The sequence below is a fragment of the Pipra filicauda genome, unplaced genomic scaffold (assembly GCF_003945595.2).
Source record: "Pipra filicauda isolate LSUMZ 115617 unplaced genomic scaffold, ASM394559v2 scaffold77_size3566232_pilon, whole genome shotgun sequence".
Taxonomy (NCBI): domain Eukaryota; kingdom Metazoa; phylum Chordata; class Aves; order Passeriformes; family Pipridae; genus Pipra; species Pipra filicauda.
In genome coordinates this window covers 3,267,526-3,283,496 of record NW_024104953.1, presented here as the reverse complement: position 1 = coordinate 3,283,496, position 15,971 = coordinate 3,267,526, and the positions used below count along the sequence as shown (strand labels likewise).

Below are 15,971 nucleotides of genomic sequence, written 5' to 3'. Positions count from 1 at the left end.
ACCTGTTCAAAGAACTTAATGTGCATTTTTAAATGAGTCCCAGTGTATAATTTCCTAAAAGATGGGCTCCAATTCTATTTTGTGCTCTGAAGAATTCCATTAAACTTCCAGAGCACTTTGTGAAATGTGAAAACACAGTTTGCTAAGAAGATAGCCTAGGTGGTCTGCAGTAAATTAACCACTACTGCTGACTGTGGTCATTCCGGGGAGTTTGCTCCAAGGGATTTCTACACTTAGAGCATAACACCATTTACCAGCTTCTAAACTAGATTTGCCCTCTGGCTGCAAGTCAGCAGACCTTGGTGTAAAGCATGGCCAGAGATTAGTTTGACTAAGGGCTGCATTTCAAGATGGAACAGTGCTACTGTTACACACAACTGAGTTCAAACCCTTGCTTGTTGTTTTCCCCAGAGGACTTTATGTAGTTGAGTTTTAGGCTGCCGGACTATGATGGTTGTACCTTCAGTAAATTACAATACAACTCTCTCTCTCTCTCTCTGTTGCTTTGTAACAATTAACCTCAGAAAGGAGCTAGCTCCATTTGCATGGTAATGAGACATTCATCTGAGTGACATCAGAGTTAAGCACGCTAATAACTTTTTATAGAAACACCTGAGGGGTCAAGCACAACCACGGACTTGGATAAGAAAACCTTTCATTAAATGCAAATCACTTGTTTTGTAAATACTATGACAGAGAAATTCTCAGGACTCTCAACACAACTTGCAAGACAGGAGTCATTTAGGTGATATTTTCAGGCCCCCAGGCTGACTAAGGAATGTAGCAACTGGTTTATTTATATTTTGAATTAATATCGGTGTGGATAAAATCTTCATTACAGCATCAAAGGAAAAAAGTACTACAAGAAGGCAGAGAGGAGAAAACAACAATATTGCCTTATCTTTCACAAATTTGTCACAGATTCCTGGGATGCAGGAAGGCAGAGGAGACATGGCTGCTGTAGAGCACAACAAAAGGCTTAGAAAATAGTCAGCTTTCTATCTTATTCACCTACCTGGTTTTGCCAGGTGCATTGCCATGGAGGCAAATTCCCTTGTGAGCCTACTATCATTCTGGTCTCTGCCTTGCACTAAAACTTCTTCAATTCATTCAATCAATTCACATTCTACAATCAAAGAGTTTGAGACCTTAGTGAGTGGTTGGGTCCACGGGGAGAACTGGCTGCCAGACACCCCTGGGACTAAAGGAGCAGAACCCTCTCAAAAGCAGGCGGATTGCACAAGAAGGAATGAGGGAAAGGAGCTGACTTTGATTCGTTTAACTGCGGCAGAGCCAAGTGCAGGGGGCCTCTCTTGTTCAGAGAGGCTGTTAGCAGGACACACAGACTCATCCTGACAGGGCAGGCAGTGTCAGGGGAGCAAGTCTGGTCAGGGATAACAGGAGTGAAGTGTGGGCAGCACTCTGAAAAGCTGCCCTCGTGGCAAATCGTTAGAGGTTGTGCTCCCAGACTGGAACATGTGAATTTAAATATCCCGTGGGTGTAGTGGGAATTGCTCTGTCTCTATGACAGAAGTTTATAGAGAGGATTCTATCATATAGCTGTCTGCAGTAAGAGCAGACTATATTGCTGAGACACAGAAAGTCCTTTTCATTCCGCTGCTGTATGATGAGCTACTTTGGGGAAAAGTTTGGCTAATGTATGATATTACTACTCAAAGCCCAAAATCTAATCCAAGGGAGTAAGTGTACACATCCCTGGAGGTGTTCAAGGCTAGGATGGATGGAGCTCTGAGCGATCTGGTCTAGTGGGTGGCATCTCATCATGCAGGGGGAGTTGGAATGAGATGATCTTTAAGGTTCCTTCCAACCCAAACCATTCTGTGATTCTGTGACAGTGTAAAATGGATCAGACTGACATCTGGCACAGGGTTAAATCAGTTCTTCTAAACCAAATGAACTATGCTCACCTTGCTGTACAGATTAAACAACAGCAACCTAGCAAAGGTATGCTTCCCAAAGATCCCTTTTACTGCATAAGTTACTGCTATCTTCAATAAAATTAGGTATCTTTATTTTGCTGCTGTCCTATTTATGACATGTAAAACTTGCTACTATGCCACAGTCTAAGATTCAAGCCAATAGATTGCAGAAGAATCTTAGAAGAGGGAGAACTTTGTATGAGAAAGTACAAAGCTATGGATAACCAAATTCTTAAAATTTATCTTGACTGAAAACTAGCACTCCACTTCCTTCAAAAAAATCAACAAAAGCTCTTGGGAATTAGCTCTGAACTGTCATATTCACTGATACGCAATAATTGTATCAAATGCATCACATGTGCATCAAACAGCATGAGACCAGCTTGGTTACGCTGGGATTCAGGGTGTCAGGAAACATTTAAGACAACAACTGTGAGTTATACTAGTCCAAACTGAACAAACAGCTGTGGTATAAGCTCAGTAGGATAATTTTTAACAATTGCTTTGTAGTCAGGACAGCCTGGGCTCCTTTCACTGTCCAAACATTGTAAACTACAGCCATTTATTTCAAAATAATTCTGGTTAAATTGGAGTTTGTAGGGAGCAAGGCAGGAGGTGTATATACAAAATAGACTCAGCTATTGAGGAAGAAACGCTTATTTCCAGAGAAAAAAAGAAAACTATTTTTAGCCCGTTTTTTTAAATTATGTGGTAAAAATGTAACTAGGAGACGTTATAAGATAGTAAAGCAGCACAAACTTAGAGGTTGTAGCCTCACACTTCAAGGTTAAAATTATAAATTAACAGACAAGATCCCAAAAAATATAAGTCTAGGCCTAAGACAATGACACTTAGGCACCTACAGCGTTTAACAAAGCCTGTCCATCCAAAACTCCTGCTTCACTGCTCAGATCTCCAAGTCACGGGAAGCCACTGTGGCAGCGATGAAAGCTACAGCAACCAAGTACTCAGTGCTATAAAGAACCAGTGTCCAAAGATGTATGCACTCTTGGTGCACCTCCAGGTTTGAAAACCTCAATGTACCATTCAAATGTCAATACATTACTTCCTTTCACTTCAAAGCTGGCAAAACCCAAAACAAACAGCATAAACTTACTCAATTCAAACCCTCAACGTATCGGATTCTTGGGAAAAAAAGGTCTTCTGAATACATTGCTAGAGGAAAAAAACTACTAATTATGTCCCTGTATGCAGTGCTTCTCCACTGGATGCTTTGTTCAATGTTTTCAGACAAAATACTGAACAACTCTAGCTGTCTGAAATCTGCTGGCTGTCATTGTGAGGAAACAGGCAGATTGACAGTTTAAGACATGATTATTTTATTTGTTTTGTCACTTCTTTGCTGCATTTCTCCAATCCAACACCAGGAACTATCAGCCTGCTAAGAACTCAAACCACACAAAGACAAAAACTAGAAAGGGGAGAGGTGGAGATCATTCTGCTGAAAGCACTTTTTTGTCTTGTACAAATAATCACTATCCAATGCTGCCACTGGAAGACAACCAGTCCTGTTAAAAATTCATGTATTTAGTGAGTATTTAAGGGAAAATAAACACTTAACTGTAAGCAAACCAAAAATTAATGAAAATAGAAAATACCAACCAACAGCCCTTTACTGTAAAGTGACCCCTGGAACACCACTGACCTTTGGTGGCTGTTTCGACTAACGTTTCCTTTCCAAGAATCTCCTCATTATTACCCAAAAACTCTGACACTCAGAAACAGCTTAGGAAGAGAATAGTCTGTTGCTTTGCCAGGAAAGATTACAATGCACAGGAAATGCACAGTATGGTTTCAAACAAAGGTATTTCCCTTCAACTCTAGTGTAGCTTTTAGATACAACAATCTTCCCCCGGCTATATTGCCCTGACCTGACTTCACTGGTCTTAAGACTAAATAATAAAAGGCTTTGAGGCTCAAGCCTGTGTTTACTCTTTTCACAGTTTTGAAGTCAAAGACCATAATCTGAAACAGAAGTTTGCAAAAAAAAAGAAAAAAAAGTATTTTATTCCATACCTCATTGTGATTCTTGCTTAACCATTCCTTAATAGTGTTAAGGGCAATGACAGCAGCAGGCTCATTTGGAAAACCTAAAGAAAGAAGAAATGAGAGATAAATCAAAGGCATACATTTTTTAATATATAAGAAAACAAAAACCCGGACTTTTTTCCTTCCTATTTTTTGAAAAGGTTTTGGAACTACAGTTGGTCAACTCCCTTCACAGATTTTTGTAAAGGTTTTAGGTAACATCAATTACTCTTTTCCCCAGCTATATAAATTGAAAATAGGCCCAGTGATGTTTTATTTGATTTATTTTTTATTTTTTTTTATTTAATTCTTGTTAGGAAAGCTCCACTACTCAAGAGAAGAAGAAACAATAGAGAGCTATATATGTGTCATACTAGGCAGGCAACCATATAACACATATATCACAGTAACAAATACTAGGCTTACATTTCATGGCAGGCAAGAAAAATTTAGATGTTCCTTAAGGCATAAGGGCTTTCTTAAGGCTTTCTTTCTTTAATCCATCTGTCAGCAAAAGTATAGCACACTATGACCCCAATGCTACAGGCCTTACAAAGATAGAAATGCTTGAGTTGGAAATCTCTCAATTTATGACCTAAATCGTAACAAATAACTTTGGAAATTAAGGAATTCATGAAGCATAAGGGTATGAATTTAAGGCCTGATTTTGCATGATGTACTAGCAATAGTAACTCCACCCAGCATTAAACAATATCAGAAATCTTTCCAGGGATACAGACTTTTTGCTTTGATGGTCTCTATCTATCAAACCCAAAGATGTTTTCATTACTTAGGCAGCCTTAATTTAATTTTCCCTTAAAATCCTAACTTAAGGGCAGCGAATCATTTATGTGAGGATTTAAAAATAAAAACCCATAAGCTCTATGAATCACTCTCAGTTGGTTAGATTAATAGAACAGGCTTTGAAAGGTGGAGTTGCAGGCACAGTGGACAAGTAAGCAACAGGGCTAGAAAGAAAAAGTCACAAAATTTGGTGTACAGTTGTGTAGATAAAACCTTTCTTACATCACACATCACCCCCGCACCATAAACTGAAGTGTAGACTCTGCAAAAATTACAATTGTCCAGCTTTTTGGCTCATAGCCTCTTTAACCTTTTTTCAGAACTTGTGTATTGCAAGATTTGAAATAAATCTTGCAATATTGAAAAATATTGAAAATATTGAAAAAAAACCAAAACAAAACAAAGTCTCTCCACTGAGTCACATCCCCAAAACAACACTCCCTGCAACTGGACCCCAGAAGGATTTGGTCCAGCAGCATGTTGCTGTTTGAAGTGACAGATGACAACCATCCAGCAAGAAAGGCAAGTAAAATAGTCAATCTTTGTGTAATACCAACATTTAGCATGTGCTTCCTCTGCACACACTTCTCAGTGAAGCAGATTTTTACATTTTTGAAAGCATTTTTACAAAGCCCACGGTGGAAAATTAGCCTGGACTGTACAAATGTTACCGTGGATATACTTCCATTGCTGCTGGGAAAATGTACTTTAGTGACATTTAATAATGCTGCTGATATCATCAAGGCATATGTCTCATGACACAAACTAATGGCCATTAACGAAACCCAAAGAAGGGACTTTCAACAGCCCCATTTTCATCCATATAAAATAAGAGACCTCTAAGCAGACTGTCTGCTCAAATTAGTAATATCCTACCTAACAAAATGGGACTTTCTCACACACAGATTCCATCCCCTGAGCGTGGCAGCTCAGCCTGGACATACAATGAGCACATGCAGAGGGACAAATGCGTATTTCAGACAACTGATATACCATTGTTTATGCACTGAATGGTTTATTTTCAGAACAATTCTCCCTCCAGCAAGATTAACTTTTCAGGCTTGTTTTCCACTCCCTTGCAGCAGGGTATTTGCCCAAAACTGTGATAAAGCACTGGTGATTGTATAGAACCTCTGCATAAATTGCAAACTATTCAGAAAATGGCTGCCATACTAACCAGTCTTAAATAGAAGCTTATCTAGAAAACTGATGTTCAATTACTCCTAAGCCACCACAATGTAAAGGAAACAGTTCAGCAACCAAAATAAAGAGCCTTGAATTCTGTGTACGGTTTCAGAAAATACGTTGAAATTCATAAGAGCCTTTTATGATCAGTTACCCCTCAAAAATAACAATCTAATTAGCATTTTACATGCATTTCTGCTAATCTTAAGGAAAGGATTATCTTACTGGCTCTATGCAGAAGCAGGATGGAATTTAGCCTCCCGTTCCATACCCTGCACCAGCACAAAAGACTCTGTGTCTCTGATTCTTGACCAGAAAAACATTTTGGTTTATAGGACCGGGTTACAGGAAGATAAAGTGAGATGGGATCTTTTAAAACATGTTTTTGCATTGCTTTTATCTCTAAGCTACATTTGCCTGCCACAACATTTCTGGTCTGCTCCCATCCATGCCCCCATCCCCCCTTTCCCACTTTCCTTTCAGCAAGAAAGCAATCTCAGGGAGCACGTGGGAATCAAATTACTTGAGAGAAATGAGCTCGAGAGCCTCACAGTTAACCGACTGCTGGAGCAGCAGCTCAGGCAATTCTGGCTAAAGGCTCAATTTCACAAAAGATAAAACAGGTAAAGTAATGAGTGACACTGGCCCATGTTACTGCAGTGAGTGCTCCTCCAGCATACTGAAAAGGACACTGGCACAAAAAGGCACATATTAGCCATGAGCGGCGCCTCCACAGGACATCTCTGGGTTTATCTGGCTGGAGAAAAAGGGATGGTTGTATGTCCTGCTTCTGTGTCATGGACAGGTGCATGGTGAAGTTCTACCCACCCACAGACACAGGTCTCCAACTTGGACTGGGCTTCTACATTCTCCACTGGCACAGGAAAAATCTTGGCAACAAACCACGCCATACCACAAAACCAGCACAGACTGTGTCTGGCTCCTGAAGAGCTGCTCCAGCAAGTGAGAATTGTACTGCCACCCTCTGCATTTTGCAGTGCCTGCTGATCATATCTCACCAGCCATTACCAAGATCCCAACCGCTCAAGCACAGCAAATCCTGGAAGTGAGCAGCCACTGCCTCTGGTACCCTCCAGTTCAGGAGACCTCCTTTAAAGTACAGCTTTACTCCTCACAGCAGATGCCACAGTGGGTGCAAGCCTGGTAAGTCAGGAGGAACGAGGGTGTGTGGAAAGCCCTGCGTGGTTTGAAAGACATGGTGATGCCTTTAGAAAATGACCGCCAGCTTTAACACTGACTCAGGTACCACCATCAGCCAAGCCACAGTTCAATGGGGAAACTTCCTTTTCTCCTCTTTACATGTTGCTTATAGACATATCAACTGCATCACTCACTCCCTAAGCTGAATGACTGTGCCTCCATACTCCAAAAACCCCATCCTACTACCATCACATAAAGTAGACTCCATCTGAACTCTACTGCTTTTGGTGTGTCCTTGCACAGATATTACCCACAGTGATAGCCTAGGAAAGCTCTAAGAGGCCTTCAAACTTACGAGGTTCTGGAACTCTTTCCAGGACTTTACCACCTTATTCCTGGAAATTTTAACCCTGACCTGAGAAATGGTTGGCAAAACAAGCTTTGTGCTGTGCAAGTTCTTGCAGTCATCGTGGCCATGATTTTCCAGAGCAGGCACGATAAGACCTGGCAGAATTATTTTGATATATTTGATACAATATAAATGTGCTGTTTTAGAGGAGGAGAGCGTGGAGGAGAACTAAGACAGTAACTAGAGATACACACTGACATTCCCATTACATTTTGTATTTATTCCCTGGAAACCAACTGGTAAGAACATAAGTTCCCCTGTTTCCTCAATGTACAGAAAAAGTGCAATGAATTCCCTGTTGTTAAACAGTCTAGTGCAAATGCTCAGCCTTTTGTGCTCGGGGGATTCAGAGGAGAAACATTCACTCTATTATGAGTTTCTCTCACTCTGTGCCTAATTTGTCTGTGCAGTATCTGAAAAATGAACACAAGTAGTTCACAGAATCAGAGAATATCCTGAGTTGGAAGGGACTCACAAGGATCATAAGAGTCCAACTCCTGGCCCCGCACAATGTTCTTCAATGAATAACAGTGCAACAAGGATTTTGTGACACAAAACCAATAGAAACACATCTCAGGAACTCCAAATTCTATGGAGATGCAGGTAGCTTTATCTGCCTCTTTTACTGCGCTCAATGCAGTGCTGCATCTTACTAAAAATGCTTAACTTACAATCAGGTAATGCCACCTCTCCATGAAAAGCCCATTAACAAAACATAGGTACTAAATAATCAACCTTTAATATGATCTAGCAGGTGATGATGGTAACAGATTATAACAGGAAGGTTATAACAGTAACAAGCAAATGTCAATCCAGAAACTCACTTCAGTAGCTGCAGGGGTGAGTGTTGTAATTTGTCAGTTTAACTGAGATGCCTAATATTTTCTGTAAATCAACTCATCCTGATAAAAAAAGAAAGGTCTGTATCATTTTTTGTTAGCACAGCCTAAGTGCTAGACAGGTTTTTATTCATTTAAAACGTGCTCCTTTCTCTGTGGATTCTAAAAGGCTCATCACAGGCTTAATATTCTCATTTGCCAGTTTTAATGGTTTCATTTTGAAGAAAACCATGAAAAGAACCAAATGCACATCAACACAAATACTCATTATGTGTTTTCATATTTTCTCAGAAAAAATATCTACCCTGGCATGTTTGTGCATATATCAAGATGTAACAGTTTGCAGACTGTTCCTGTGTGCTAAAATCAACCCCGAGCCCCACTGCTTAATCAACACGACTGTTAAAGTGGAATAACTTCCATGTATTAAGTTTATAAATTTGCCAATATGTTTATTGATCTATAAATGATGCTCTTCAAATAGTAGCTTGAGTAGCTTGTCACATTTTCAAAATGTGGAACTGTACTGAAGGCTGTCTCTGCAGTCAGTGTGACAGGGTATCTCCACCATGCATCAAGCACTTGCTACGTGGAATCATCAGCACCAGATGGTATGGAATATAAAGATGTTCCAAGGGAAAGAAGAAGAGGGAAAGAAGAAGAGGGAAAGAAGAAGATGGAAAGAAGAAGATGGAAAGAAGAAGATGGAAAGAAGAAGGGGGAAAGAAAAGAAAAAAGGCACTAAGCATTTATTCCATACTTGTTCTGAAACCCAGTATTACTACCGGTGCTGCAAATGCTTTCTGAATCACAGCAGACATGTAAATAAGTGTGCTTCATTATGGCCATGTGGGTTAAGGCCAGCTATTGACAACACACTGATCACAGTCCTTCAGCCTTATGACAATGAAAGGAAACAAATAAGATGCACAGCCCAGCATGCCTGAGGTAAGGTTAACTCAATACATCCACTTGTCCTTCAGCTGTGAAATGAGCAGTATAATCTTGCAACTGATCCCATATAATCATCTTGTCAAAAGTGTATTTTAGTAGTCAAAATGAATTCACTCATGCTAGGTTGATTCCCATTACCATCGTAAATCCAGCCTGTTTGGAAGAAGAGATGGTTGTATTCTACCAACAAGCTTGTTGTGTTGCTATTCTTGAGCTTTTTTTTTTTTTTTCCCTCTCCCTCTCTCTCTGGGTTTTTTTTTAATAACCATAGTCATGTTGTGATTGGACAAACAACCTAAGGTGCTACCTTGATAATTTTTGTGGATAACTCATAACCGGGAAAGAAAGTGCCCTCATTTGGATGAGCTACACTGAAGTCTAAACAGAAGAGCCATGAATCTTCTGCTAAATAACCTACCTTATTGAACTCATTCAGCCAGAGAAAACCTTATTTGATGTCCACTCAAAAAGTAACTCTAGGAAAGACAGTGAAAGTGAGTACTGTGAAAAACCTTTCTGCTACCCTGAGAAACAAAGCTGCACCTATGCACTGTATCCTTCATGGACTGTGCTGGAGTAATTAATTAGCATCAAGGGATAACGAGAAATTTTCAGAATGCATAAACAAAACATTCTCCCGAAGAAAACATCATATGTTTCTCAATTCCTCCTATGCAAGGGACATGCCTTCACATTCTCCTGGAGTGAAAAAATTCAGCGACAACAGAAAACTACATGCAGTTCCTGAAGAATCATTTCCAGTTGCATTCAACTGACATGACAGAGGCAGCTGGTGGAAGGTGGCTAATAAAGGAACTCAAAAGAAGCATCTAATGCAAGAAAAAGAATGTCTCTGCTATGACACAGTGACACAAAGCAGGTAGAGAACTGAAATAACAGAGAGCTCTTCTTTATTCACCAAAGTGCATTGGGTAATTCGGTGATCCCTGGTTAAGTCAGTGTTGGCACCAGGGCACGTGATGAACCTCACACAGGTCAATGAAACCAAGGTAAGTAGCAGGTTGAGATACACTGGTTCTCTTGACAACAGGGTTTGCTCAGCCTTGGCCTGTCAGAAAAGGTGCCTGGTGTGTGCTCACAGCTGTGCTGGCTGACAGGGGTCTCTTGTCTGATCAGCACAGCAACTCACCTTCGGCAGCTACAACTCAGGTGCTTCTCTGTAGCTGCACATCTGGACTCAGCTCACAGCTGCATTCAACAGGGGTCAGTTACCCAAAGGTGGCTGAGATACAAGACAAACCGTGTCACTGCTGTTTCTCTGAAACACATGATTTCACACCACTTTTCACTTCACACTCTGCTACATCGATATCACTGGAAAAATACTTGCCATATAATTGTGTTAAAAATGTCAGTTGAATACAGACAAACACTGTAATTATTTAAGTCATGTGAGCAGAGGTTTGCACCAACAGGTCTTAAGATTCCACTGAAGAAAAACTAGATGTCAAGTATACTGGGTTATTTGATATGTATTAGCATTGAAGTTTTAGTGCAAATGCATTAACACTTGGACTGCTGAGGAGGAACAGAGCTTCCCTAAGAGTACCTTGCTGAAGGATTTATCATCCTGCCATTCTGCAAGAGACCTATATGTGTGCAAGAATATCACTTTTCTGCAGCACTCAGTACATTTTTTTATTAGAAGTCAAGGTTTTGGGTTCATTATTCCAGCATTTATGAAAGAGTAGGCTTGCAGGGGAACCACATCATGGATAAATGGATTCTCTAGCAATCTTGTAAAAAAAAAACATAGCAAGCAATACTCAGAGACTCTGGGAAGCAAACTGCATCATAGTGTGCTGTTTACTGCTTTGTGTGATGGAGCTTTTCTGTCTGTCAGGGAATTTCTAATGCCCATGTGGAACATTAAGGCTTCAAGCTGAGCATAGTAGGGGAAACAGCAGAAAGACACCAGCACAACACTGAAAGGGAAAAGATCTCACTGTCCTGGGAATTAGCATTCTCCTCTGGTACACACAATGCAAATGCAAGGTAGTTTGGCAATTATAAAATCTACCTATTAGAGCGTATATGCAATATCTGTGTAAATTACACAGCTGTTTAGACACATGTATGCAGCTGTCCTGAGCTCATCATTCTCCTTAAAACACTCTACACCATATCCAGAAGAGCTATTCCAGAAACAAGTGTTCTACAGAGAAATGTTAATTGAAAGAGGTTTCAAAGTGTACATGAGTTCCCTAATGCAGAGTATTTCATCTTCTACTTAGCCATATATAGCAAGCAAGTTGGGTTTTTAGGGTGGCAACATAACAGAGCCAAAGTAATTTGAAACAAAGTGTAAAGCACTAGTCAACTGTGAAATCTCCCATCATACACCGAATTGCACAGCAATGGGATATTGGCTTCAGTGTAGTTACAATTCCAACAAGGTTAAACATTTATTCTACCCAGTGATTTAAATAAAAATGCCTTGTTGTTCTCAAGTGAAACAAAGTGTAGGGAATAAATCCCACCTTCCCGAAGTTCCCTGCTAATGTCACAAGAGATAAAAAACAACCCCCACACACCCACATACTCTGAATTCCACTTGAAACTGGTACTTTCTCCTAAAAAATGTGGCCCAGTGCAGTGATGCTTAACCTTCACTGACACTATCCCAGGCCCTCCTTGACACGCACTGCCTCTAAGCACTGAGTGAAGATCTGCTGCTCAGCAGTGGGAATAAAGTAATGATCCTGGGCCTTGCAAAGCCTGGTTCCCTATGAAAATGTGTTTTCCTATTGATTACAGACTCTACTTGAAGGCTCGCCTGAAGCTGATATATTCTTGACGTGCCTCTCCTTGCTGAGTCTCTGATGTTTCTAATATATCTGCCACTGCAGACTGGGCAGGAGAACAAGGGGAGGAATTGCTATGAGAGGCTCTTTCTTCTTGCTGACAGGATCTTTGTGCAGGCAACAGGAGCAGGGAAAATACACTGAAGTGCAGGAGGTTGAGGTGGAGGAAGAGGAGGAGAGGGAGGGAGCACAGAATGTCTCGCTGCAGGGTGGGGTTCAGGATTTTGGGGAGGGGGGCTGAATCTGACAGAGGCAATATCGGGGTAGAATAGGCAGCATATGATGACAGGAGTTACAAGAACTTGGGGATACACGAGTGTAATGGACAGGAGCCACCACAGCAAAATGAAGGGAGATGGCAGCGTAAAAAGCTTGAGAAATTTCAGAGGAATCAAACCCACACAGGCAATAGAAAAAAACCACAAAGTCACATAGAGAACACAGACAGCATTGCCAGCCCAGCTCTAGCCTTTAAATCACTTCCACCATGTTCAATTGCTCTGACAGATGCAACCCAAAGACCTAGCTGGATTATCTGAAACCAACAGAGTACTTGGGGAAGGCCATCCACGTACAAGAACAAACAAAACAATCAGACATCATTTCTACTGAAGCACTGTTCTTATCTCCTCTCTGAGTGAAATCAAGGATTTCCTAGGAGCACATAAAGAAAATCAGCTGAAACAACATATATTTACTCCTTGTGAAAGGAAAAGAAAGGAAAAAAATAGGTAATAAAGATGTTCTTTTATCTTTTTTCCCAAGAGACATATGTAGGAGAAAGTTAGAGGGCAGGTTGGGTGAAAAAGCGAGATACTGTGTCTGGCATATTTAATCTACTTAGTTTAGTCTTTTTAACAAATACATTATTGATTCTTGTGTTTATTCACACTGTGGGGTTTTTTTCCATTCTTGCCTCAGGCAGCGATAAACCACACTAAAGGGTCACACAGACCAGGAGCTATTGTATTTAGGAACTCTACAAGAGCAAAAAACTGAAATATTTCTAGCCAATCTGGAGTTCAAAAATGCCAGTACATTTGGGAGGAACAGAGAGGGGGTTGCATTTTATATTTGATGCTTAATGGCTTGTTCTTCACTGTACAGAAAGACACTTTATGCTATTTGAACACGTGCTACTTGTATGCTGCTAAAACAAGCACTTGTGCAGGATGTTGGACTTGACACATCATTGCACTATCTCAACAATTTTATGCATTAATTTTTTAAGAGGAAGCATTTTTCCCTCCTTGCCTAGATGCTGCTTCATTTCTGTAGTAGTCATTCGCCTAGCAAGAGGTGAGCTCCACACATCCTCCTTTTTGTGCAGCAAGGGTCACTGTGTCTCTTATTTGATTTTATGCCACTGTATGTATCAGCAATCAGCCAGTCTACTCAACTTCATTTCAGGATCTATTGCAGCACCTTTGTCAACAAAAACTACATGGAAGCTACCAGCAGCACTTGAACCTTTCTCCCAGTGCTGCAATTAAAACTCTTTTTGCCTGTTCTGAGATAACAGCGATATACACAGAAGGAGAAATGTGATTAGAAAAGGTTTCAGGATTGGATTAATGGGGAAACTGGTTTAAAGCAAGCGTAAGGAAAACTTGAAATTTAAAACTGATTGTAGCGAAGCTGCCTGGTTACAACACTTTCAGTGCTCTCAGGAAGACCCCAAACGCTTAAGAGTGTAAAATAAACCATTAATGAGTAAAATACAAAAATATTCTAATCTTTTGGAAAACCTTGACTCTCTTCCACCCCCTTTCTGTTTTTAAGGTCTCATTTACTCATGTGCTAATTATATATTAGCACGCCCTCACTGCAGCACTTCTTTTGACTGACAATCTCCCCCAGCATCAGTTGCCTTTTAAACCCAACACCATCAGTCAATCAACAAGGTAACCCAGATCTCATCAGGTTCTTCTGCGTGTCAAAAGATCACAGTGCTAATTGTCAAACAAGTATTTATTAAAAATACGATTTCTGCTAACAACTCTAATTTGCATTTCACTCACAATTATGCATTTACTGAGTCTTGCATACTTCAATCAAAAAGGAAATTAAATAACTAGTTAATGGCACTTCGAATCCCAGAAATTCAAATCCAGTTTAGACTTGATGTGAACTTTAGGTCTTACTAACACTTGTTTTAAAAAGCATTTTCAACATGTATTCCAATAAGTTGTCAGTGTGTTGAGGCTTTTTAATTTATTTTTAAAGCATTACACGAGCAAACGTTCTATTTTAGCAAGGAATGGGAGTTCCTAATGTTTAGAAAGGTCTAACAAACGTCAACATTTCTGGTTAGACCAGCATTGGTAAATCAGGCCTTAAAGTAAAATGATGCCATTTCGTGAGATGCCACTCTTCAGGAGGAAACAAAAAACCCAAACACCCGTGTTTAAAAACCCAAACACACGTGTTTTTCAAGTAATTTGGAACAATATTCAAACCGAGACAGGAGAAAAAGCAATGACAATTACTGTAGTCAGAAGCAATGCCCAGATTTCAAACAAAGGAGTCGGTGCTATGGTTGGTCAGATCAAGCAGTGAAGGATTTGGAAGACTAAGAAATTTCTTTTCTCCAACAACGCGGTACAAATCAGAAGCCGATCTGGACAATTTAAGTGTAAATTTCTTACCACCTGTCAGACAAGCAAGATTTAAAGGCTTTCACTTAAGAACCCAGGCATCTCCAACAGTAGTTTTTAAGTGCAAATTGACCTCCCACCTCAATTTCCTTGTGAATGTGGCCATGTGGCAGCAAAGGGGTGGTTTGTTCCAGTGCTTTATTAAATTTACATTACATGTATGGTCGGCATGAGATGATCCACACTATGCTTGGGGAAAAGTACCTATTTGAGGCAGACCTCTGTGCTCCACTCCACAGCCAAACACAACTAATCCTCTTGGAAACACAATGTTCCAGGTAGACTAGCAGAAGGTGTATGGAAAAACATTAAATACGCTGCACAGAGAAACCTCATTGATTATTAAGCAAGTGAGGGAAAATACCTTTAATTGGGGGATACATAAAAAGAAGGTGGGTAAATTCAAAAGAACTTGTTACATAATCAAAACTAAATGTAGGCATTAGAGTCGAGCTTAGGGAGCGGCTTTAGGCAATGTGATTTCCATTAATTTTATCAAAGGATTCCCTCTACATGTACAATTAGTCTCAAGATAGCTTGCATTATCCTGACAGCTGCACATCTCCAGATTGCAAAAAACACCACTGCAATATTGAGTCAGGCTGGGATTATTTCAGTGAATTATTGACATGCAAACACCGACCTCCACAGCACAGCACATCTCTGGATACAGAAACCAGTAAAAAACCCCAAAACTGCATGAAAGAGGGAAAGTTAACACTGTATGGGTCAGAATCGAGAAAGGGCAAAACAGTGCCTGTGAGTGAGAGGGAAAAAAAAATTGTGAAAAACAGCTCTGAGAGCTATTTATTAACTATTAAAAATACGAGTGTAAGGTATTTGGGGACACACACCCCAATTCTAATTAGACTTTTCCAGTTAGATTACAAAACCAAGAGATCGTCATTCTACAAGAAACAAGGTTGATTTTTATAGATCAATTGATAAAAAAAGGACTTTCACAGCAAAGCAGGAAAACTCACAGCACTGAGGAGTCAAACCCAATGAGATCAATACCTATGCTTATTTGAATTATACATAATTATATATGAACTTTGCAAAATAATCTCATGTAAGTTGGTGCTAATGCAAATACAAGCTGCTGAATTTACAGTAACTACCTGGGGACAGAAAAAGAACAACAAAGT

The 15,971-nt window shown here is 40.1% G+C and overlaps 1 protein-coding gene across 2 annotated transcripts in view; it reads right to left on the bottom strand.

Moving 5' to 3' along the window:
- The window catches only part of MACROD2 (mono-ADP ribosylhydrolase 2), an 842,329-nt gene that overhangs the window by 252,386 nt on the left and 573,972 nt on the right, over window positions 1-15,971 (bottom strand). For both annotated transcript variants that reach the window (XM_039389846.1, XM_027726087.2), the window contains exon 8: window positions 3,978-4,051. In XM_039389846.1, coding sequence (XP_039245780.1) covers window positions 3,978-4,051 — 74 coding nt within the window. The remainder of the gene's footprint in view (window positions 1-3,977; window positions 4,052-15,971) is intronic.